The following is a 25,361-nucleotide window of genomic DNA, read 5'->3' as shown; positions in this document are numbered from 1 at the left end:
TCTGACGATATGGCGATGCAACAATTATCGATACCTTTGTCAGGAAATTATTCTAGAATATTCTACAAACAACTAATAAACAGAAAAACAAGCTTCTGCTGTGAATTGGAATGAGTTTAACACTAGTAGACGTCCAATTCCATTTGAACTGGGAGGGTGGCAGCGAATGAACATTCGTTCATTCGCTGCCATCCCTCCCACTTCAAACGGATTGAACGTCTATGGCCGTCAGTGGCAGCCAATGCCAGGAAATTAGGTAATTTGGGGCTATTTAAGGTCATTTACCTGTTGATTTTCAGTTACCTTCTGTTGATTTTTGGGTATTTTACGGGTCACTTCCTGTTTATTCTGAGTTACACAACAGGAAGTCACCTGGGAATCACCCAAATGAATAGGGAGTAACTCAAACTCAACAGACTATGACCTGTAAATCCCGTAAAATGAACAGGAAATAACCTGTAAATGCCCTGAAAATCGGACAGAATGACTGTGAATGCTCTGGTTTCCAATAAATGAACGTTCCCAGTCTAAATGGATTTGGTGTCGTGCACCGTCAATGCAGCCTTAGAGTTAACAGAGACACTATTATGGTGGAAGATTTTGGTGGTAACTTGTTGGTTCCTTTTTATTTTTTTTTAGACACTGATACCTTTTTAAAACGATAACTCGATTCTTGCCAGGAGGATATCTATAACCTTTTGTGATACAAAGTATCACGATATATCACCATTTCGATATTTTGTCACACCCCTACTATGTAGTGATGGACCTATTGCATTAAGCTGTTTTTCACCTTTTAAATTTCCTTATTTTGTGGTGAGTCTGGCTAAAATGGTGACATGTGAGTTCTGAATTGGCGGAAAACACAGACAAGGCTGAAAAAGCAGTTTCTGCTCTTGCAGCCCTCTTTAAAATAAACTGCTGTATTTTAAGCCAAAAGAACTGTAGTGTTTGATAGAACAGTATGTCTATGTGCAGCCATAGCAGTTTCATAGCGTATTAAGCCCCCTAACTATTTTTAATATGTCTGTTTTACCTTGGAGACCCCCGTTTACAGACACCACGCAACCACTTTTGTTTCAACCCAGGCATAAAAAGAAGGGAATTATATTTATTATTCGAAATGTCTATCATTTGTAGCTTAAAATTGTTAATTGAGGTCTAAAATTTAGTTTAGAAAAAAAAACACTTTATGAAATTGTTCACTCACATATTTTAAACATTAAACAATTTATGTCACAATTAAAAAAAAATAGTGTTTGTAAATAGGTAATGTATATCTACCTCATAACTATCACTTAACTATATTTTTTTGTTACTGTTGCATTTTCTCCAATATCTTAGATGATAAATAATCGATCCAAACAAAGAAAAATGTTTAAAAAGCGTAAATATTTGAAAAAGAAAATCCCGACCACTCCTTGATGTCTGCGATTTCTGCATTTCGACCCTTGTCATATTACCGTGTTTTACCCATAAAATCCCCATAAAGTCCGGCTGTGGCCATTCACAGCTGTGTCTTGACACTCGGTGAGACATGCCACACGGACTTTTTGGATCGAAACAAGGTAAGTACGCAATAATATCTCGTTAAAATCAAAATAATGTCTTTAATCATGCTCTGTCAGGCTCTCACTTCGAGTTTAGGGTTTTTTTTTTTTTTTTAATCTATTTTTAAATGCTTAAAAGCCTTCCTGTCAAAATGTTTCATCCCCCAGAAAATTAAGATTTCAAGCTTTCCAGTGATGTATCACACGTGCATATAGGACAATTTTGAAATTTGGCCAAATTGGGGGTCTCAGAGAGGAACTTCAAGTCACCTGAGTGTTTTCCGCCACATAAATTGCAAATCCCTATGAACCGCCACATGTAGTTAGCTAACTTGCTACGCCTAAACCCCAAAGAGGCATCTTTCTTTAGGATAGTCAGATGGCGTGTCTGCTTTAGAGTGCCCTCAATGTTGGCCATGAGTATGCGCAATGTTGCGCAGAGATTTTGCTTTTTGACTTGAGATCATGTGAACTGGAATTTTGAGCTGGCGTGAAGTCTTTAGAGTTTCTCGTTGTTGGACTTATTGTAAATGTGTGTGTGTGTGTCACACGGAGAAAGCAGAAGAGCAAAACAGTTTGAAAAAAAAATCAATATACACTTTTACAGGACTGATAGTTCTTTTACTGAGAATGGGCATTTGAATGTGGCAATTTATCTGTCAATTTTTGAAAAGCTGTACTTTTTCAGTCCATACACTGCACCATGTTTGCTCGTCATTGCACATGATGACAGTCAAATAAAGTGCAAAAGAGAACATATGGCTCACACTTTCCCTCAAAGCAAAGAGTGTTATCAGTTCAGCCACAGGTACTAAACGTACTGCAAGCGGTCGTCACACGTTTTACAGCTCGTTTTATGGCAGGTAGATGGGAGTTGTGGCTATAAGAAACAAACAAAAAAAGTAGATAATGCCGCTGCTGTTTGCCATCGGGGTCAATTTCAGCCCAGAAATCACAGCTCAATTGTACTTGATGGCAGTGACAATATGGCAACTCGCTGGGTGGCAATGATTAATGAACGTTTTTAAAGTCAACAAGCAAGAGAATTTGCAGCTGATGGCGTTTTTTGTATATGTATATATATATATATATATATTTAGAAAGAGGAGAGCCTGAGCTGCATTCATAAGCCATTGTGCTGTGTAGACTCACTGGGGACACAACAGGTGTGTCAATAGCATGCAAGTTTGCTGCCGCTGCTGCTCATATAAACACAATAAACGCTCTCCATTTTCACTCTAGGCTACCGTGGAAAAACAACAGACGACACGCAAACGTTTGGCCATCAAGCATACTTGAAGACATGTAGCTTTTATGTTTGCGTTGACCTTGGAAAGGCATACATACTTCATATATATATATCACCTGGTGCAGTTTGAGTCTCCACTTTTGTCACCAGAGTTTGATGTTAACGCTAGTTATTGCAAATTAATGTTAGTTTGAATACAGCATTAATATCATCTTGAATATAGCTCAGGGAAATCATTTACACAATATATGGGTGTTTACACACTATATGGGTGTTTATCATTAAAGACAGCATTCGAGGAGTTCCAAAAAAAAATCAATTATTGCATGCATCACGATTCGACACGTGACGATTAGATTACGATTTATAAAGGTTCAAAAACGATTTCCCCTCATAACTCTATGACAGTCGCTCATAGCGGAACGAAGTTCAAGACACGTCTGCCGCCCGGGCACCGTTACCGGACGCAAGGATGGATGCTCCCGGTTACTGGGAGAGAGATATACTCCTTTTTAAAAGACTGGAAAATAAATTTGTGTATGAGACAGGCAGGGACAGAGGTTATTCTTTAGCGCGAGAGGGGAAGAGAGAGAGCTAGTTGCTCCTTGTCTTTTAGGTGTCCAGCAGTAGTTTTAAGGCATTTCAATTAAAAAATGTCCTGAGTGTGTTGCTAAGACCCGTGTGCGTCTATAAGAGGTGAGTACATGAACCCTCTTGTACAGTTTAGCCTTTATTGTTGTTGTTTTTGAGATGTTAATAGTTCGCACCGAGCGCTAAGCTGATTAGCGAATTCGCTAAAGTGTATTTCATATGCAGAACGTGTAAAACCATGATTAAGTACAGCGGTAACACTACAAACATGCGAAATAGTACAGAAATCAGTTGTTGCAAGTGCTGCCTGGGAACCGACAGGCGTGTGTGTGCGTGGGCGGACAGGGAGAGAAGAAAGTGCACGCGCTGTAATGAGTGTGTGTAAGGCGATTTTGGAGGCTGCCGGACTTTTTTTTGTGCTCGGCAATAAATGCCACAAGTTAAAAGTAATCAAGAGCAGTTGTGATTTCCACCTGTCACTCCAATAGTTACACAAAGGAGGTAACACTGTGAAGACAAAGTATATAAGTTAAAAGTCTTATTTCTAAAGACACTTTGTTTGTGTCCAGAAAATGTGAAATTCATTCCACCAGTGTAAATTTTATTGTATTGTTGAGAGAAATAAGTACTCCGTTTAAAATGGTTAAGGTTTTTGCACTTTCTTGTAAAAAATAAATAAACAAAAAAGCAGCTTAAGGGCAGCTTTTTGTTTTATGAGCATGTTTCCCTCATTCCTGTTGAATCGTAAGGATATTTTAAATAAATAATTTACATAAATTTGTTTGGATACTTTATTCATCAGTAACGTACGATGCATCGATAATCGTGATAACTGTGATCATCGTCAATGTGGTCATCATCGTTCAAAAATCGAATTGTAGCACACTGAATCATAATCGAATTTTCCTGTTACAGGAAAAAAATAAAATGTTGTCAATAAAATACACAGTTAATGTGTATACATACACACTTTCTATACTAGTGCTTCAACGATTAATCGATGAAGTCAAGTAATTTGATTCGAAAAACGATTGAATTTTGCTGCTTCTAGTATTCGTTTAAAGTGGCGTAATGGTTTGTTTTGAAAGTGTTTGCATTTAAGTTTATTGATTTGGGTGGATACACTGCCCTCTAGTGGTGACAGTGAATATGACAACTCATTTCCCATGGCTGAATCCAGCGGCTCCCTGTTAAGACCAACATAAGAAGTTTTTATTTGAGGTAATGTTTTTTTTAACGCATTCGTAATTTAGTTTATAGGTATACCTTGCCGTTTTTTTTGTGGGAATATCTGTTTGAACCATTTGTTAAGAGCAGACATGTCCAAAGTCCGGCCCGGGGGCCAAATGCGGCCCTTGGTCAAATTTCATCCGGCCCCCAGCCTCTATCATAAAATCAATAACGTCTGGCCCGCACACAGACTTAATAAATTGGTCAGCAGTACTGCTACCAGCATATGAAGTAGCTTACACACTAAATGCTGCTCCTCATTTACCCACTAAAAGGCAGCAGCACTTTAAGCAACATTACCCTATGTGACCCTATGCTCCCAATTTTCTAAAATGGTGACAATCAACAATAAAAAGAAAGTTGACTGCGACGGCCGACGCTTCAAGGATAGGTGGAAATTGGACTATTTCTTCACTAAAATACGCAACAACCGTGTCTGCCTCATTTGCAAAAAGACAGTCGATGTTTTTAAACAGTTCAATGTGAGGCGATATTACCAAACAACACACGCTGACATATACGACAAGATTACAGGGAAGATACGTAGCCAGAAATTGAAGCAACTTGAAGCTAGTTTAATTTTACAGCTGCAGTATTTTACAAGAGCTCGAGAGTCGAAAGAGTACGCTACAAAGGCTAGTTGCGAGATTGTTGAAATTATTCATTTTAAAAAATAATAAAGCAAATGTGACACAGGGAATGGCTTGCTAAAATTTGCTTAAATATATTGTTCTACGTAAAGGACGTCAGCCAAGGTCGGCCCCCCACAATTTTACCACACCAAATCTGGCCCCCTTTGCAAAAAGTTTGGACACCCCTGGTTAAGAGCATTGTAAAAAAAAAAAAAAAAAAACTTTTATAGCATTTTATAGCATTTGAGTTAGCGGACTTTTGCTATTTAAGTTACCCAATTGTTCTTTTGTGGTACGTAGATCCACATTTATTTATTTTTTTGTACTGTTTGAGGCTCAGCTCAAGTATGCTTATCCGATTACTCGATTATTCGAACTAACTTGTACATCGATTAATCGGCTACTAAAATAATCGATAGCTGCAGCCCTACTGTATATGTATGTACTGTATTTGGCTTCTAATCATTTTGTGTTGCTAAATGAAAAAAATACCACTAAAAAGGCAGGTAGAGACTATTCCTAATATACGCCCTAGTTGTTCAGAAAATATGTTAAATGTCATTTCTTCGTGTTTCAGGTCAAGTCCCTAAAATAAGTAGGAAAATGTACACAAAATATTGTACCGATCCATCGCATAATGGTTATTTTTCATGAAAGTTTTTGAATTTCTCCTCCACAAGGATATATTTGTTAGTCTTTAGGTTCAAGACATATGTGTGAAGTTTGGTGCCTTTCGGTACGCAATTGCTGTCCGCGCCCTCCGAAATGGTGTTTCCCATTGCTTTCCCGTATACATAAACCGAAAAATGATCCAAAATGAATAAACCGCACATTTCTTTGTGTGTTTTGTAGGTCGTCAGACCGCATATTTCTGTTTTCATTTTGCATTACTTAGTTGGGAGTTTATCGGTTATCCCTCACCCTAGAGCAGGGGTGGGCAAACTATTCCACAAAGGGCCGCAGTGGGTGCGGGTTTTTGTTGCAACCCATGAAGAGGACACCTTTTCACCAATCTGAAGTGCAATCAGTCGATTGCAGGCAGGTGCTTTTCATTTCTGCCGAAACCTCATTGGATAAACTATTTAAACTATCTGCGCTGGGTCAGTTGAAACAAAGACCAGGACCCACTGCGGCCCTCGAGGACCGGTTTGCCCACCCCTGCCCTAGAGGCAACACATTGAGAGTGGTCACTAGTGGACAACTTGAGGGCTTGGGCGCGTACACTAAATAAAGGACTATGAACGTGAAAGTTTGTGTACTTGTTATTGTCTAGGAAAGGAACAAATATAACTTTATGGATCAGCATTTTCCCAAAGTTAATTTTTTTTGACCGGTCTATAAATAGCAGGGTTCACTAAATCCGGACCTCGGAGCCACTTTTCCTGTCGTGTTTTCCATGTCTCCCTCCTCCAACACACCTGAATCAAATAATCAGGATCATTATCAGGCTTCTGGAGAGGTTGATGATGACATAATCATTTGATTCAGGTGTGTTAGGGGGGAGGGACGTGGAAAACACGACAGGATAGATGGCATCGAGGTCCAGATTTGGTGAACCCTGAAGTATAGTATAAAAAAGCATTAGAAAGTACAACAGTAAAAAACATTGAAAATAGAATTTCAAGTAGTTACCACAGACCGAAACGTTTTAGGAAACAAAAGAGTTTTTATATGACAATGCGACGAAACAAAATAGTAAACAATACTTAGAACTTGTTAACAAAATATGTGTTACATGGTGTAATCGTTAAAACTGCACAAGGAACTCATTTCAAGCGATAAATTTTAAGCCACCCGCTTCTGAAACCATTCCAATATGTAATACTGTACTAGTATGTAACACTTAAGTGCTTCTACTTAATGTTGTCTTCTCTGCATTAGACAATTTTAATACTTGGAAAGTGGTAAAGCCGTACATACTGTACAGTAGTTGGTTTACACACTTTGGTAAGTGCTGCTATTTGGGTAAGCAAGGCACCTCAAATGAGTTGAGGAGTTAAAGTTTTAAAACCTGTGTGAACATGTCTTTGACCTCACATATAGATAATGACTGCCTTTTTTGCAGTAGATATGTACAGTATAGTGTACTTGCTGTGAAAAAATCATAATGTAAACTATATGTAAGAACATACACAATCACATACTGTATATTCATACATATTCAGTACAGTATAGATAGTGTGTATGTATACACACATTTAAATGTATCTTAATGACAAATTGAGAAATAATAGCAATAATGTGTAAACCACAATAGATAAAGGGGTATGTATTTCAGGTTTAAAAATCTTCAACCCAGTGTGTGTGCGTTCATTTGCATACAGGTGAATAGTGATGTGCCTGCACACTGCGCACCCGCATGAGGGCCAGAGCAGGGACACGCGCCTCCACAATGGGGAGAGGAGAAGAGTAGAGAGGATGGGAGGCACACACTTCAAGGTGGCCACGCGACACCCTTCAGGGGGAGGGGTGGTGGTGAATGATAATTATGAATGTGCGTAAGGGGGGAAAGAATGATCTTCCCTTATTTAGTATTATGAATGCAAACTAGCCCTAAAGGCTTGTGGATACTGGTTTTAATCCCCAAAGTGGTGTGTGGCAACACATTCATTATTATTTTTATTTTTGCTTAAAATATATTATCACATTGTGACTACTGTACACATTAGCCAGTAAAATGTATTCATATTGACCTAAATACAAAACTAAGGAGCTCCAAAACAAAGAGAAAAGCAACAAAAACATTTAGGCACATACATTTTGAAATATGTTGCCCCCCCCCCCAATATATTTATGCCGTCTAATCTGAAAAGGAACATCAATATTGATGAAAAAAAAAATTTTAAAAAGAAAGCGGACAAACTTGTATTGTTTTATGGCGATTTTGATTTTTTTTTTTTTTTTTTGTAGTTGCAGTTGCCTTTGAAACAAAAGCAGCAGTGGTATTAATAATTTATCTTAATTTCATTCTTTATCTTTACTTATGGAAAAAAATAATTGTTTTTCCAAAGCATGTGTTAAATACAATTTAAATAATTGATTAAGTCAACCTTTGTAAGCAATACAGTTAGTATAAATGAAATGTTGTAGTGGTAGTTGTATGGTAGAAGTATTTATCACTTTAAATGTACTTGTAATTTAAGATACAGTATATATCCTTTGGCTGCACTGGTGGCATCCAAATAGGTTTAAAAGTTAAACTCACATTTAAGAAAATTTCAGGTTTCTGTAGTAGCGGTAGTAATAAAAGTTTCTGTGCTATTGTGGTTGTAGTATTGTCATTAAAAAAGCAATAATATACCGTATTGGCCCAAATATAAGACTGTGTTTTTGCATTGAAATAAGACTGAAAAAAAGGGGGTCGTCTTATATTTGTGATCTAGACATTATACCCATTCACGACGTTAGATGGCATCATATATCATTGAAGCGATGTTCTGTTATGACGGATCTCAGCTACTCTCAAGTTTAACCAGTTTGCATTATTTTATTGCAATGTTTTTCCTTATTCAGATTTGTTTCAAGACTACAGTTAGTTAGACTTCACTTCGATGGTTAATGCAGTTATTGCAATTTTGTTGTTTTATCAAAATAGATTGGTTTATTTACATTTCAAAAACCAGAATCCATTCATTTACGAATGTGATTGCACTTTAGTTTACATACCGGTATTTAAATGTTCAGATATTAAGATTTGAATGAGGCAAAATAATATGCTTTTTCTCTCAAATATGTTGTTACAATCATTTGTTTCGGATCTACTGTCATTATTTTCTGTATAAAAATTAATTTGGTGTTCAAAAAGTTTTTTCAAACTTGAGTCTTGAAAAAGAGGGGGTCGTCTTATAATCAGGGCCGTCTTATATTCGGGCCAATATGGTACATTATTTTAAATTCATATATATTCTGAAATGTGCTCAGTTAATTTTTTGTTGTCCATTTAATTAAAAAACTAAATGGAAAAATAATCACTGTAGTAGTTGTTGTAGAATTATTAAATCATTTAAATGTAATTGTCAGCTAAATATGCATTTTGGCAGAGCATACAGACATACATATACTGTATACTAAGGGTGTAACGGTACATGTAATAGTATTGAACCGTTTCGGTTCGTGGTGCTCGGTTTGGAACAGACACATACCGAACGAGTTTCTGACGTAATATAACCCTTACTTTTCGAGGCTGTGAGTCGATCGGGTTACATTTTCTTTGTGTAGATTATATTTACTCCATCTTCTCTACTATAATGAGGACCAACACGGTAGGACAGTATAACCCAGAAACGTCAACGGCGCGACAACGTGGCCGCCGTGAGAACACAGTGAAATGCGGGCATTAGAGTCAATCAGCCAATGCACACTAGTTGCAGTGGGGCCGCTTGTTAGATGCGTCCCAGAAGCGGCTCAACGCAACGCACGCGAAAAGAACGGCAGAGTTTATTATTTGACGCGAGACGCGACCCTCCTGCGTCAATACTACTACCGGTAGCTAGGATCGGGCCGGAAGTCACTCGTGTAAAAATACGGTGGATCCGGTCGATTTTCAAACTAATATGCAATCATAACCTACTTTTTGAGTCCATCAGATCTCGAGTGGTAGATCGGGGCACAGTTGACTTGTCTTTGTTGATTTACTGCTGTCTTCTCTGCGATAATGATAACCAACACGGCCCCGTGTTCAATACAAAACCCTCCTACCACATCAAAACAAGTAGGAACTAATTTTCACATAGGAACTAAAGTTATACAACATAAAATATACAATATAAATGAATACTACATCACATTTGTAAAATCTAAACACATAATAAAATCAATAATAGCCCATTGAAATAAAATAAATTGAAATGAGCTAAAACACCTGTAATTAAATAATAATAATACACACATCCTGCTTACACAATTAAATTTATTAATTTCTGTGTGGCGCTTTAACTTGAGAAAGTCCACAGATAAAGCTTTTGAAAACCGTTCATATGAAAAAAAAATGTTTCATTGAGGCATTTCATTTGTGAAATACATGTTAAAATCTTTGTCATTGGGATTGCTTTTCTCTTTAGCCCAGGACTTCTTTTTTCTTCTTTCTTTCAGAAAGAAAGCTGACAAATACGCGGGGTCTGAAATGCAAATTGTTGTTGGATTATCTTTAAATACCCGCTACTTTTTGAGCAGAATTCTAGCTTTGTATAGGCTAATGATCCTATTGTTGAAAGCACAAAAGTGTGTAATAAAGAACTAGCACTTTTATATTTTGTATTTTCTTTTCTTACCGTACCGAAAATGAACCGAACCGTGACCTCAAAACCGAGGTACGTACCGAACCGAGATTTTTGTGTACCTTTACACCCCTACTGTATACATACACACTCTACATACATAGCAGTAAATACACATCACTTGTCAGTTGAATACATTTTTAGATTAAAGTGACATCAATTTTACGCCAAAGTAAAAGGCACGTGACAACATATTTGGACTAATTAAGCGTCCAATGGCGCTGAGTTTCTCCTGTCATCATCCATTCATTGTCTTTGCCCATAACGCGCAAGTGTGCGCCAAAAATAAGTCGACAGATGTTGCTGCATGCTTGCTCGTAATGGCGCTGCGTGCGCGCGAGTGAGTGTGTGCGCGCACGCACGTCTTAAATCTGGATATTTTGTTGTCGGGTTGCGAGGGGGAGGAGGAGGAGGTTGAGGAGGAGTGCGGTATGGGCGAGTGGGCGTGGAGCACGCCGTCCACGATTGGCAGTTTATGTAATGAGCCGCCGCGCACAAGTCTATAAATGAGGGAGGGCGCGCGCCGTGCGCTCCCATTGAAGTCGGACAAGAGTGACGCGCGGCGGGCTGAGTGGACGCTCCGTGGACGCACAACTTTTTGCATCGCTCCAAAACACGCACACGCGCACATAAGAGGGGCCGCGTGCACGCCACAGACGTGCACTTTTATGGAGTACGGTGCCATGTGAGGAGGGGCGACAGGAGGAGAGGGGGTCTCCGCGCTTCTTGGATATTGGTCCCGTGTCATATTTGGATAACGTTTTCTGAAGGAGAGGAGCTAAGAGTGGGCTTTTGAAAGGATTACTACCCCTTTTTTCTTCTTTTATTCAATTGGTTCTCTGGAATTGGGATTGCATTTTGGGTGATACTTTGGCTGCAGAAGGATGGCAGCTTGGTTCACCTTCTCCCTTGCCTTCAGCACCATAGCACAGGTATGGAGGACCACCCCAACAAAGCAACAGGATCCCACTGGTTTTAAACCGTAAAATTTATTTTTTGTGTGTTTTGTAGGTGTTTGCCTCTGGTGTTTTTGAGCTGCACCTCCACGACTTTAAGAACCAAAAGGGTCTCTTAGCCAACGGGCTGCCGTGCAAGCCCAGCTGCAGGACTTACTTCAGGGTGTGCCTGAAGAACTACCAGGCGGTGGTCTCGCCAGGGGGGTGCATATTCGGCAGTGCCCGAACGCCAGTTCTGGGCTCCTCTAACTCCTTCAGTGACGCGCCACCTGGTCTCATCCAAATCCCCTTCAACTTTAGCTGGCCGGTAAGGACCAATTTATTATATTCTTCCGTTTCGGAGAGAATTCGGTTTAGGACGTTGGATAGAGTTTTTTGGTCCCTGTGGGGAGGAGGTCTCACCTGCTACTACAAATAATGCAATTACATTGTCATTCATTCCAAAAGATATTTCATGTCTAAGTTAAAAATTAAAAACAAAAAAAAAATAGAATAAGTACAAGAAAATCGTAAATTTGATTATGGTAATCTGTTTGCTTCTCCTTACAGGGCTCCTTTTCGTTAATAATTGAAGCCTGGCACTCTCCTCATGGAAATCTACCTGTAGGTAAGCACTGCAGTGTCCAAGCTTCACCACAGGAGGGCGCTATGGGTGCACATTTGATACCCCCCCACGAGCCCCCACACTAAAAAGTTACTAAAAAGTTAATTAGCAAAAGATCAAGTCATTACATGGTCCTTTTGTGTTATCTTGTTGGTTGCATACACATATTTTTGACACCTTATCCACCTCTTTGTTATGAACTTGCGGACACCTTCTTCTTCATTCTTGTGCTCAACACAATTGAACTTCCTGCGGTTTATTTTTGGCGTGGGAACGAGCCGCGGGGCTTTCGGTGAGAATACACGGCGGCTGCCAAGAAGCCCTGACTGCGTCTTCCTGTATTTTACACCTTACTTCTGTTCCGCCCCGTTGGAAGACGGGACCGGGATGGGGAGTGGGGGGGGGGGCCTGGGAATGTTTTTGCCGACGGAAGAGAAAGAGGAAATTTCAAAACCTGAGTTTATCTTTCATCTGGGCTGTATAGGATGTGATAAGGGATGCAGCTTGCTACTAGGCAGATTAGTTGAGTGGAGCGACACGACGTTAGAAAGGACAATAATTTATGATACGGTTTTAAATGTGTGGGGGAGAGAGGAAATCATTCAACCTTTAAGGGTACAATGGCTTGTGACCCTTTATGCGTTTGGTCCAGGAAATGCTCGAAAACTCTTATCACTGTTCTAAGTTCTAAACCAGTGTTTCCTAAACCGTATTGATCCAAAATATATTTTGCATTACAACAACTTATATTAAATACTGGAGAAACTGATAAGGGTGGTACAGAAAGAGCGTATAATTGTTCTGCCTTTCACTACATCACCAGCTTAATTATTTTTTCCCAGTGTTCCAAATATTTTTTTCTTTATAATTTCCCAAACACAACCTTAACACAGTCCAACTCTTTCCAGAAACCAGCAACCCAGACTTTCTGATAAGCTTCTACGCCATCCAAAGACAAATGAGCGTGGGCAGCGACTGGTCTCAGGACATGCAGACCAGCGAGCAGACGGAGCTGAGGTATTCCTACCGCTTCGTCTGCAACAAGAGTTACTACGGCGAGAGCTGCTCCAAGAAATGCACGCCCCGGGACGACCGTTTTGGACACTACACCTGCACCAGGGATGGGAAGTTGTCCTGCCTGGCCGGCTGGAAGGGCGAATACTGTGAAGAACGTAAGATAGTCGAACGCCGCTCAGTATTTGTCTGCATCTGCAGGGAGTGAATTTTTTTTCAGTTGGTGTAGTGGTGTTGTTAAAACAACAGTGAAACTGCACTGAATAGTAGCAATCCTTTGGATTTGTCCGTAAATGGATTAAGCATTATGAGAGTTATATCCAGAAGTTTAGCGCCCTAACATCAATGAAAGAGCTGCAATTCAGCCCCTGATCTGTAAGATTCGGTGGATAAAAGATTAGAACTGTAAAATAGCTTAAGTCGCAAGAGGATTTTAAAAAATGATTAGCATCTTCCAGACTACAAAGTGGATGGGTAAAAATAACATTGAGCACTTTTAACTTGAGTGTTTTGACAAAACACAAAGAAGAAAGTTCGACCTGACCAATGAAAGCATGTTAGACTCCCAAATATTCTTAGGCTTAATCCTGAAATTTATGGAAACAGCAAATCATATGAAGCTATACTTGAGATTTGCTTGATTGTACATCATTGCAAATAAAGTCATTCTATCAATTTCTTTTTTTAGGTGTGTTGGTAAAGAAAGCACACTGTGATTGAAGTTAAGCTGTCATATTTGAAGAATTCTGTGCCAAGAATCATATCCAACCTATTGATTGATAATTATATTTTACCAAACAGAATTGTTTACACAATTAGAATAGCTTTCAGACATCAAGAAAGTCATTTTATGCCCAAATGTTTAGAAATTTTCCTGTTAAAGAAAGGAATTTTGAATCATTTAAAGCTGCATGGGATCAAGTCCAAAAATTAGCTTTATTAAGACGACTAACTAATGATTTAGTGGTTCACCTGGATAACCTCTGTGCAGACAGAGGGTTCGATTACCACTCTGTGACAATGTGTGAATGTGAAGATTAGCATCTGTCTCTAAGGCTAATTATTAAGACTGCATGTAGGACCTTTTTCCAAATTGTATAACGTAATTTTCGCCTTTCCAGAAAAAAAAACATATACATTTGGTGATAGACACTTACTGAAGGACATTTAAATTTTCAAAATGTAAACCCAAAACAGTCACTGCAATAAAAAAGGTTGGACTCAGACCTACACCACCATCCTACCCTCACTCTATTGAGGTCCAGTCTTTTCACAACAACAAATGAATCAAAAGAGTGGCGCCCAGAGAGTAATCGTTACCATGTGCTGGATAGACGACAATGGATCTGTCATCTATGCCATTTGGTGGCCAAAGAGAAATTGGCGAGATCTATTCGGATGACCGCGGCGCCAAATTCCAACCATATGGGGTGACGCGTTGCAATTAGAGGTTCATCCTTCATGGCTGACGACTGGAAATATACATGAGGAGTTAAGAGTGTGAGTGAATTTGAGCTAATTTATTTGTTTTTTGTTCAACGACGGCGAGTCAGAATTGGATGTTTTAAATACAAAACTTTCAATGTAAATTTTGTCGCACAATGCCTACCGATAAATGGGTTCTAAATAAAAATGGCACTTTATTTTATAAGAATATTAACGGGAATGTACAAAATTAGATGGTCTAAACTGAAAATACTCTTATGTAATGTAGTGCTGGCTGTTGGCTGTGGTGTGTTAATGTGGGCCAAATGAGTGATGGTACCAGGGTTGGCTAGGTATTTCAATGTTTTCTCCTTGGTTGTATGCGAGGGCATTACAGCACCTTAAATGTTAAAAAGGAAAGAACATTCAAGCAATGTCTCGTTACTTGAAACAACTTGTAAATTGTGGCCCTCGTCAGTCAAGTTACCACTGCACTGTATAACTGTAAATTGGGTTACTTTTGTAACTCTTTACTCCTAACAAGTTCAAACAAGCCTGAGTGGCTCTGAATACCGGCCATTTAGCATAGACAGGTGTGCTTTTACCTGACACTACTCAATTATTTACCACAATGCTGGACTGCGCGTGCCCAGTAACCCAATCCGCAGACGGGGAGGGGAGGGGGTTGCGCGCCTTGCTAGGAGGCAACGCACGCGTGCCTCACACGCGCCGAGGTTAATCACGCCGCTATTATTCAGCCACGCGCCGGGCCGCTGAGCAACGCGCGCGCTCGATAGCAGCAGCTGCAAATATGGCGGCCAAAACAACAATAGTGACAGCTGTCTGCTATTGAGAGCGAGCATCTGTTGCCCACTAAACTGGCTGCTTACCGTCAGCAGCCGTGCGATAATGTTGAAGCCCCGCGAGTGCCGCTCTGCGCAAACAAACCCCTCAGCAGCTGGGTTGAGATCAAATGAGTGGCAAAGTGAGACACATGGACATTTCTGCTGTGTTATTTATAAAGATATCAAGCGTGACCTAGAATGTTGCCCCATGTAGGGAGAAAAAACTTTGTGTTTACATATTTTACTAACAGCTTCAAATGCAAGAACAGGAGTATTATATTGATACGTATGTTCTATTTGTTCCGTAGCCATCTGTCTGGAAGGTTGCAGCGAGAGGAATGGCAACTGCTCCAAACCGGGCGAGTGTGTGTAAGTATTGAATCTATAGTACACATTTCAGGCCATTTAGGTACAAAACAACAAAACTAGCTCAGTTTCACATTCATTGCTAATGATAAGGTTTTTCTTTCCTCTTCTATCGTGTAAATAGCTACTTTTGCATGTTTGTAAAATGGGGCTTAAGTTCACTGAACCCGAGCAAATTCCCCACTTCTCCACTTCCCATGTCTACTTTTCCTCCCGGATCACATTTTGCCCTCTTTTTGGCGACACAAATCCATCACTACCCCAACCAGGAATGAGGTTAAAACCCTTTGGGATGCCCGAACAGCATCATTAAGCCGCTCCCACATCCCCTCTCACTCACTGTAGATCATGAAGATAGAACGTCTTTACAGTCAGTGATGTATTTAATGGATTTGGTTATTTTAATGTGTCTGGAATGAATCCAATCAGTATTTAGGCAAATGACAAGTAGCAGAATAACAAAAATATCACAAACACCTCCTGATATGATGTGACTTTCACATTTCTTGTAATGATTCGTATCACGCTGTGCAGGTGTACCTAAATTCTTGCCAGTGCTAGTGTCAACTTGGACTTTCAAACTGCCAGCTGTCACATGGCCCACAGTTTATGATAGAGATACCAAAAATGACTCCACTATTTTTAAATATTGGACAAACAAATATTAGATGAAAAATTCCTCATGCTAGGGAAAATACAGTACATACAAAATGCATTAGGTCGTAACTTTACGATGGCACTAGCATACATATATTGTGTAATTAACAAGTTTGCACCAAAGAGTAAGAATACATGGTCAAATTGCCCAAAATGTCACACCCAGTTACTGCCATACTTACGGCTTGTTTTTCCATACTAATATTCACCGTAATTATGACTTTAAAACTGCCTTCGCATAGGTCGGTTATAGACGACACATTCAATTTACATAAATAATTTTTTTTAAAAACCTGCCAAAATAATTTTGAGACTGAAAATGAGCCTTTTGTCGCCCCCTACAGGTGCCGAGATGGCTGGCAGGGTACTTTCTGCGACGAGTGCAAGAAGCATCCGGCGTGCAAGCACGGTACCTGCCAGCTGCCGTGGCAGTGCAACTGTCAGGAGGGCTGGGGAGGCCTATTGTGTGACCAAGGTAAAGATACACACTCCCACACAACACACTGGTCCACTTTCAAAGATGCTCTCATGTTGCCGGCTTTTCATTTGGATCAGCTCAAGCGCATTAGTTAAATTGGGTTTCCGCCCGAGTGTCCCCTCACTCATTATACACGTAGAGAGATGGAGGAGATAACTTTCTTTCCAGTCGTAAATAAACACTCAACTCTCTCTCCTTGTCTTCCTTCGCCCTTGCAAAGATCTGAACTTCTGCACGCATCACCATCCATGTGTGAACGGCGCCACCTGCATGAACACGGGCCAGGGCAGCTACACGTGCACATGCATGCCGGGCTTCACGGGGGTCAACTGCGAACTGGAGATGCAGGAGTGCGACAGCAACCCCTGCCGGAACGGAGGGATATGCACCGTAAGTCATATTCTTTGTTTTTCTTTGTTTTTTTTTTTTCAAATTAATAATAACAGATTTTATTTATAAGACACTGTTCCCCTTTACCCAGGTGTCTTAAAACATGCAAATAAGCTAAGCTAACCGTCCAAAACAAAAGCAATAATTAGGGCAAAAAGACTGTAAAAGCTTGAATTCTATTTTCACTCATGGAGGCAGTACTTCATCACCAAAACATAAAATTGGACTTGTATGTATTATATATTACTAGGGCTGTCAGAATTATCGCGTTAACAGGCGGTAATTAGTTTTTTTAATTAATTACGTTAAAATATTTGACGCAATTAACGCACATGCCCCGCTTAGATTAAAATGACAGCATAGTGTCATGTCAACTTGTTACTTGTTTTTTTGGAGTTTTGACGCCCTCTGCTGGCGCTTGGGTGCGACGGATTTTATGGGTTTCAGCACAATGAGCAATGTGTAATTATTGACATCAAATCAAATCAAATTTATTTATATAGCCCTTTACAAAACCCGAAAGGCCCTCAAAGTGCTTTACAACAAAACATGGCTCAAGATAAATAAAAGGCAGGAAAATATTATACAATGGCATTTAAAAAATAAAATAAAACAAAGACAGCGCATCGCAATAAAAGTCCAGCAAGTAAAACAATAAAACCGATAAAACTCGAAAAACATTTAAAAAAGCCCTTAAGCTAATAAAACCAGGCTATCCTAATCTTTGTAAAAGACGAGTCTAAAAAGGTGTGTTTTTAGCCGAGACTTAAAAAGACCTACATCCGTGGTGGTGCGGATTTCGGGGGGAAGGCTATTCCATAGCCTGGGGGCAGCAACCGCAAAGGATCGGTCTCCCCACTGTTTAAGTTTTGACCTCGGAACATCTAAAAGAAGCTGGCCGGTCGAGCTAAGAGTCCTGCCAGAGTTACGAAAAGTTAAAATATCCGATAAATAAGATGGAGCCTGGCCATTAATAGAATTAAAAACAAACAGTAAAAGTTTGAAATCAATTCTAAAATGGACTGGAAGCCAGTGGAGTGATGATAGCACGGGGGTAATATGCTCACATCTAGGTGTACCTGTTAAAAATCGAGCAGCAGCATTTTGCAGCCGAGGACTTGGGTAGGCCAACATAAAGTGCATTGCAGTAGTCCAGCCTTGGACTTATAAAAGCGTGAATTGCTTTTTCAAGGTCGTGGCGACTAAGAAAAGGCTTCACTTTGGCTAAGAGACGGAGCTGGAAAAAACTTGCTCTTACAACAGAACTAATCTGTTTTTCAAAGTTAAGCCTGCTATCGAATATCACTCCGAGATTTTTAACGTGTGTCTTAAAAATGTCAGCCGGAGCGCCAGAGTTGGGCTCAAGGGCTTTCATCATGGAAGGTGTGCCAAAAGTAATAAATTCAGTTTTCCCTCGTTAAAGTGTAAAAAGTTTTGTACAAGCCACTGCTTCACATCAGATATGCACTCCATCAATTTAGCAAGAGCAGTCATCATCGTTGACATCAACAATGGCGAGCTACTAGTTTATTTTTTGATTGGAAATTTTACAAATTTTATTAAAACGAAAACATTAAGGGGGGTTTTAATATAAAATGTCTATAACTTGAACATTTATCTTTTAAGAACTACAAGTCTTTCTCTACATGGATCGCTTTAACAGAATGTTAATGTTAATGCCATCTTGTTGATGTATTGTTATAATAAACAAATACAGTACTTATGTACAGTATGTTGAATGTATATATCAGTCTTGTGTCTTATCTTTCCATTCCAACAATAATTTACAGAAAAATATGGCATATTTTATAGATGGTTTGAATTGCGATTAATTACAATTAATTACTTTTCAAGCTGTGATTAACTCGATTAAAATTTTTAATTGTTTGACAGCCCTATACTATATATTACATTAACTGAAACAAATATAATATAAAGTTATTAAAATAAGCTGTTCATTTCTGGTGGGATAATCATGGATAATTAAAGCTGACCTAAAATAATACACTAATTTTCCCAAAATGAAGCTAATGTGTACAGTCATACAGTAATTGTGTTACTGTTCTTCTGTAGTCTGCATGTTCTTCCTGTGCTTTTGGGGGTTTCCTCAGAGTTCCTCCCACGCTCTAAAAATATGCATAGTTGTTTAATTAAAGACTCAAACTAAACTGTCTATAGGTGGGAATCTGAATTCCAAGTTTTTTTTTTTGTGCTCTGCAATTGACTGGCGACCAGTCTAGGGTGTACCCCGCCTCTTGCCCTCAAATAGGCACCAACACACCGCAACCCTAATGAGGACAAGCGGTTAAGAAAATGAATGGATGGATGTCTGCTAACGCTCTCACTGTCTCTTTAGAATCTGGAGAGCGGCTACATGTGCTCATGTCTAGAGGGCTTTGAGGGCTCACACTGTGAACACAGTTTGCTGACATGCGCTGATTCCCCCTGCTTCCACGGTGGCAAGTGCTGGGAGAAAGACAATGGGCGGAGCTACATGTGCGAGTGTCCCCGTGGCTACACCGGCCTCAACTGCGAGAAGAGAGTGGACAAATGCACGTCGCTTCCCTGCGCTAATGGTACGACCTTCCTCCCCCCTCCCTACCGCTGATTCCTGCAACTGGAAGTGTGCGGAACAACAGGAATTGCTGGGAACTCTATCTATTGTCCTTATTATAAACAGTTGACAGCCCGGAGCTACAGCTTGTAAATGTCACCGCAGCCCGCGCTGGTCGTAGTTGATGAAAGAACGGGCAAATATCTTGTTTTACTCTGGCGGAATTATTTCTTTGTGGGGAGAACAATCACCATACTGCTGATTGGACACAGATGTGCAAACATAGGCCTCCTCATGGGAACGTTTATAGAGATCAATACTTGTTGAGAGTTACAAAACTAAATTTGGATACACTTTGATGACCTCTTCCACGTGTGAAATGTCATCTTGGCTTGGACAATGCTACATTTCCAACTTTGTTGGATACATTTGGGAGGGGGCTTTGTGGTGTGAAAACTGATAAGGCAAATCAGACTTCAAAACTGTCATGTGCTAACAGTGAAACCTAGAAAAAGGAAGCAAAGAACACCATTACAAATTTAGGGGTCACGCGGTGTACCCGCAAACATACAGCTTGGTAACCAATACAAACCTAGTTGGTCTTGCAAAGTATCACTTTTTATACTGGTGTTTTATCTGTGTTGACTCTACATTGAAGAGCTGTCCACAAAATCTAGTAAATATGTTTTGCCCATTAGAAAGGGGCTCAAAGAACACTACTGAAACGTTAAAGGAACTATAGTGGTCACCTCAAAGATACAGCTTGGCAACTAAGTAGTATCCGTTTCAGTCTTGGAAAAAGTCCAGTCTTTGTAGACTATACCTTGACAGACCATTCGTATATTTTGACAGTCAAGAGTAACACTTCCTCTTCCTGTTCTCTGTAGGTGGTCAGTGTCTTATCCACGGCGGCACTCGTGTGTGCAGCTGCCGTGCAGGATTTACCGGCCAGCATTGTGAAATCAACATCAACGACTGCGCCGGGAACCCATGCGTCAACGGTGGTACCTGCCTTGACCGGATCAACGATTACACCTGTGAATGTCCTTCAGGGTACATTGGACGTAATTGTGACAGGGTCCTGGATGAGTGTCCCCTCCATCCCTGCCTCAATGGCGGCGTCTGCGCCAGTACGACCCCTCCTACTTGCGCCTGCCCACCTGGCTTCACTGGACCCAGCTGCGAGTTCTTTGCCGCTGTGACATCACAGGTGGGGGAGATTCAAGATGGTTTTCAATGGGTGGCAGTCTCTCTGGCCGTGGGGCTGATGGCACTACTGGTCCTGTTGTGCATGGTGGGCTTGGCCCTGAGGCACATACACCGGCAAGCCCGGAGGCACCGCGAAGACACGGAGACCATGAACAATGTGTCCAGCGTTCAGCAGGATAACCTCATACCGGCATCACAGCTCAAAAACACTAATCAGAAAGTCAGCCTGGAGGTGGACTGCGACTCAGAGAAGTCGAACTTTATCCATAAAAACTATCACTTGGACCATTACAGCTCAAAAACAAAAGAGTTTAAGGACGAAAAGTCACAAGAAGATAAAAGTCTCATTTATGACAAGTGTTTAGAAGACAAAAGACCCTTGAGTAGAGTGTGCAGGTAAGACAACGCCTCCTGAATCGTTTATTATTTATACTCGTAACAAAAAAACATGTGCAAGTATATTCAAGTGTTACCAATTAAAAGCAGCTGGGTTTGTTTCCACAGTGAAAAACCAGAGTGTAGGATATCAACGATATGCTCGTCCAGAGACTCCATGTACCAGTCGGTATTTGTTATAGCCGACGCAAGGAGAGAGTGCGTCATAGCGACTGAGGTAAGCTGTGCCACCCTCATGAAAGTACTAAATTTTGTGTCATTGCTGGGGATTAGAGATCACAGATTTTTAGGGGAACTGGCAAAAAAAATCAGATGAATTCAAACTTTCTTGAAAAGTCAGTCTTTGTCACCTGGTTCCGATAAAATTGCCACGAGACCATTCACGCTAATCCCCTCCACAGTGTCATTATTTATAATTTTTTAAAAAAGACATGAAAGAAACATGTATTTTTACGCAGTCACTTGCAAGCCTAATAACATCCGTTACATCAAGAAAAGCCTTCAATTTTCCTTTTCTAAAGACATTTTAAAGCTTTCCTACAAATCCCTTTGAGGGTGTCAATGTTCCAAAAAACGAAACAATAAAATAAAGTGAAGTGTGATGATGTCAGTTGGATTACTGCCAGCATCCGTTTCATCAAGTCTGCAATGTTCTTTTCCTGAAAACCATCTTGTTCCGATAAAGAATGCCATTTTAGCATTTATGCTAATCCCTTTGTTAGTGTCATAGCCGAAACGATGATTAAAGACAAAGGCCAGTATTGCTCCAAGCGTTCGTTAACTCAGGTTTGTCGGAATGTGCTATCCGTTTAGTCAGAGGACCTCACTATGGGGGAGCCAGACTGCACTTTGGCGGCTCTGACTGGGAGTGGGGTTTCGAAGTGTCAGAATGACGGCAGGACAAAATGGGTGAAAAAAACAAGCACGATATGGGTGTTGTAAGCTAATTGGGGATTTGAACAGATCTGTTGAAAAAAAAATTTTGTTAAAAAAAAAAAAAAGTGTCCAATTTTTTATTTATGCAGAATGAAGGATATGTTTATCTTTTCATAACAGTAAAACAATACTTTTTCAATATGTTTATTATGAATTTTGGAGAGAGAAAAAAAAATTTTGAGCTAATGCTAATAACATTCTCTCTTTTTTTTCATCACAGGTTTAAAACGAGTGAACCAGAGACACACAAACACAATCAAAGCAGAATTGGAATATTCTGGATTGTTTACAAAAACCTAGAAGAGACTTGGAGGTTGTTGTTTTTTTCCGACATGTCAGCCGCTGCTCTCTGGACCACTTGAGGACAGGCGGAAGAACATTTTAATTTATCATCTCTCAGACGGTTGAAAAGGAGGCGAAGGTGGATCGCCTGCCCGCCACTCGTTTTCTGGCCTTGTGTGATAATCAGCATCACCACGATGACTTACAGCCAACCAATCAGTGAAAGTTGCCTGAGATTTTTTTTTCCAGCCCCTCCCTCCCGGAAAACCCAGTCAGTCACTCCTGCCACCTTCGCCTTCTATGCAAAAAGCAAAAAAAACTCAGGGTCCACGCCCACAATCCAACGTCACAAACACTGAGAGTAATGAATGTCTGAACATCTTCAATTTGAAGATTTCCATGCAGCCCATGTTCACTAGAAGCCTTAAAAAGCGGTGTTGGGGCGGGATTTGGGGGGGTTAAAATGCTAAATTTGTGCCCTTGTCTCCTCTTGGATTGTTTGCACTACAAAAATGACAAATATTTTTCAATCAGCAAAGACTTGCAGCAGTCAAACGAATGCATAGAAAGTGTTTCAATGCAACCCCAACGAGACACACACAAAAAGACTCATACCACAACTGCCTGCCTGCCTAAGACACAGTTCAAAACTACAGAACCACTAATGTAATTGTTTTTTTAATGATTTCCAGAGTTTAATTTAAATATGACACATTGCTCTTTATATGTTTTATAATATTATTTTGTATATAATGCATATTTATAAGGACCAAATTTCTGAAGAATAAACTTTGTGGAAAAACTGTTTTAAGATCAACCAGAGGCATTTTTCTTTTCTTTTTTTTTTTTTAAAACAAGAATTAGAACTGATGGTCACATGTGCTTTGTGTTTGTTGCTCGTCCATGGAGGATAAATTTTAATGCCGGCCAGAATTGGGAATAAATTCGACCAGGCTTGTGAATATGAAATCCAGCTGCGCATCACACCACATGCAAATATTTTTTGGACATGGAGGGGAGACATAAAGTAAAGACCCCAGCTTTTCATCCCTGCCTCACTCCCACCTCATTTCCTGACTGCCGCATCAATACTTTGAGTAATTCCTGGAAACGCCTTTGGCACTCATCCCACCCTGTGTTCTCTCCGTGGACCCCTCAAATTGGCTTGAAATTCAAATCCGTTTCCATGGTGATTGGGCCCCCTCGAGCTGGAAACGGTGAAACAAAGCCCGACCCCGCCTCTCGTGATGCTCTCACGCACGCGTCACCCCGAAAACAGATGCCGTGAAAGGGGCGGGGGTTAAGTTGGGAAGGAGGGGGCATTAAAAAAAAAAAAAAAAAAAAAAAAAAAAAAAAACAGCAGCATATGCCATCTCTCAAGCACCCACAAAATAACACACACACTTATGAATGCATACTCCCCAACTGGCGGCCTCCCCCTCCAGGCCTAAGAGTGATTTTACTACCCGCATCGTACCACCCACTCAAGGGCAAACAAAGGCGGGTGGAGGAGGCTTGGCACAGGGGGTGTCACTCCACCAGAGGGGAAGGGGCAAAAGGGCTAGCTTTACACCAGATGGGAGGCAGTGCATGTGTCATAAATCCTTAAAAATAAAAACAAAAACATCTCTGTTTTGTGACATTTGAGAATTTCCTATATCGATTATCGTTAAATGAATCAAGGTCCTACACTTCACCAGCCACTTCAGCGAATAGTACGGTGAAGTTGGTCCAATGATTATCATTTGCATTTTTAAAATCAGCAATCAAATTTTTTATTTTTAGATTATAGTTCAAGAACACAGTCCTATTTCAACGTCACTTCATCGTTCTTCTGAAAACATCACAGATTACTGTAATTCAGTCCATTTTGAGCCGATGATGCACAACTGTTCGTTGACAAATAAAGAGACGATGAGAGCATTTACCAATGAGGTTGCTTAATATGGTTTCGGGAGCTCCCTTCTCATCAAACATACTGTGAGACTCCAATTATGTAATGCCAGTTGCACGCTAGAGTACATTAGCAAACTATTTTATTTGCCAGCAGAAACCTATCATATTTCTATGGAAGTTGATGCTGAAAGTCATTTGTGCAGCCATTTTGTTAGCATAACCGCAGTTTCACATTATTATGGACATGTTTTGAATAGTGTTGCACCGATACCATTTTTTTAGCCCCAATACCGATACCTGGCTATGCAGTATCAGCAGATGCCAATATCACTTTGTTTGAAATGTATATATTATATATATACTGGACTGTCTCAGAAAATTAGAATACACAATATTCTAATTTTCTGAGACAGTCCTGTACATTAATCCACCATTTAAAGCAGGGGTGTCCAAACTTTTTGCAAAGGGGACCAGATTTGGCGTGGTAAAAATGTGGGGGGCCGACCTCGGCTGACGTCCTTTACATAGAACAATATACAGGACTGTCTCAGAAAATTAGAATATTGTGTATTCAAATTTTCTGAGACAGTCCAGTATACACACACAAAGTGAATCCAGTAGAACTTTTTATTACATGCCTGGCATGGGTGATAATACCGGTAGTTAAATAAACCTTTGGCTCTCAAAGGCCAAAATAGTGCTAAATTTGTTGAAATGAAAACATGTATAATACTAGCTCAACAACAAGAAAGTAAAAATACTAAGAATGAATTATGAATAAACATTTTTAAACCCCGAGTTTTGGCTCTGAAAAGGCCAAACAGT

At 40.0% G+C, this 25,361-nt stretch overlaps 2 protein-coding genes across 3 annotated transcripts in view; one reads left to right on the top strand and one right to left on the bottom strand.

The window, feature by feature from the left end:
* slc25a47a (solute carrier family 25 member 47a) overlaps positions 1-25,361 on the bottom strand; it is a 560,121-nt gene that overhangs the window by 527,870 nt on the left and 6,890 nt on the right. The window lies entirely within an intron of this gene.
* On the top strand, positions 11,076-23,457 carry dll4 (delta-like 4 (Drosophila)). Its single transcript, XM_057822962.1, has 11 exons — positions 11,076-11,460; positions 11,540-11,791; positions 12,034-12,091; positions 12,997-13,260; positions 15,681-15,741; positions 16,740-16,870; positions 17,094-17,263; positions 19,620-19,839; positions 20,705-21,422; positions 21,531-21,639; positions 22,579-23,457. Exons 1-11 carry the CDS (start codon positions 11,413-11,415, stop codon positions 22,582-22,584), a joined length of 2,037 nt encoding a protein of 678 aa, XP_057678945.1. The 5' UTR covers positions 11,076-11,412; the 3' UTR covers positions 22,585-23,457.

This window comes from Corythoichthys intestinalis, chromosome 19, assembly GCF_030265065.1.
Source record: "Corythoichthys intestinalis isolate RoL2023-P3 chromosome 19, ASM3026506v1, whole genome shotgun sequence".
Taxonomy (NCBI): Eukaryota; Metazoa; Chordata; class Actinopteri; order Syngnathiformes; family Syngnathidae; genus Corythoichthys; species Corythoichthys intestinalis.
The sequence above is the reverse complement of the archived record's forward strand: the minus strand, read 5'-3'. Positions and strand labels throughout refer to the sequence as shown.

Coding starts and splice junctions, on each gene's coding strand:
- dll4 (XM_057822962.1), top strand. CDS start 11,413: ATGGCAGCTTGGTTCACCTTCTCCCTTGCCTTCAGCACCATAGCACAG. Junction 12,092..12,996: donor TCATGGAAATCTACCTGTAG/GTAAGCACTGCA, acceptor AACTCTTTCCAG/AAACCAGCAACCCAGACTTT. Junction 16,871..17,093: donor AGGCCTATTGTGTGACCAAG/GTAAAGATACAC, acceptor GCCCTTGCAAAG/ATCTGAACTTCTGCACGCAT.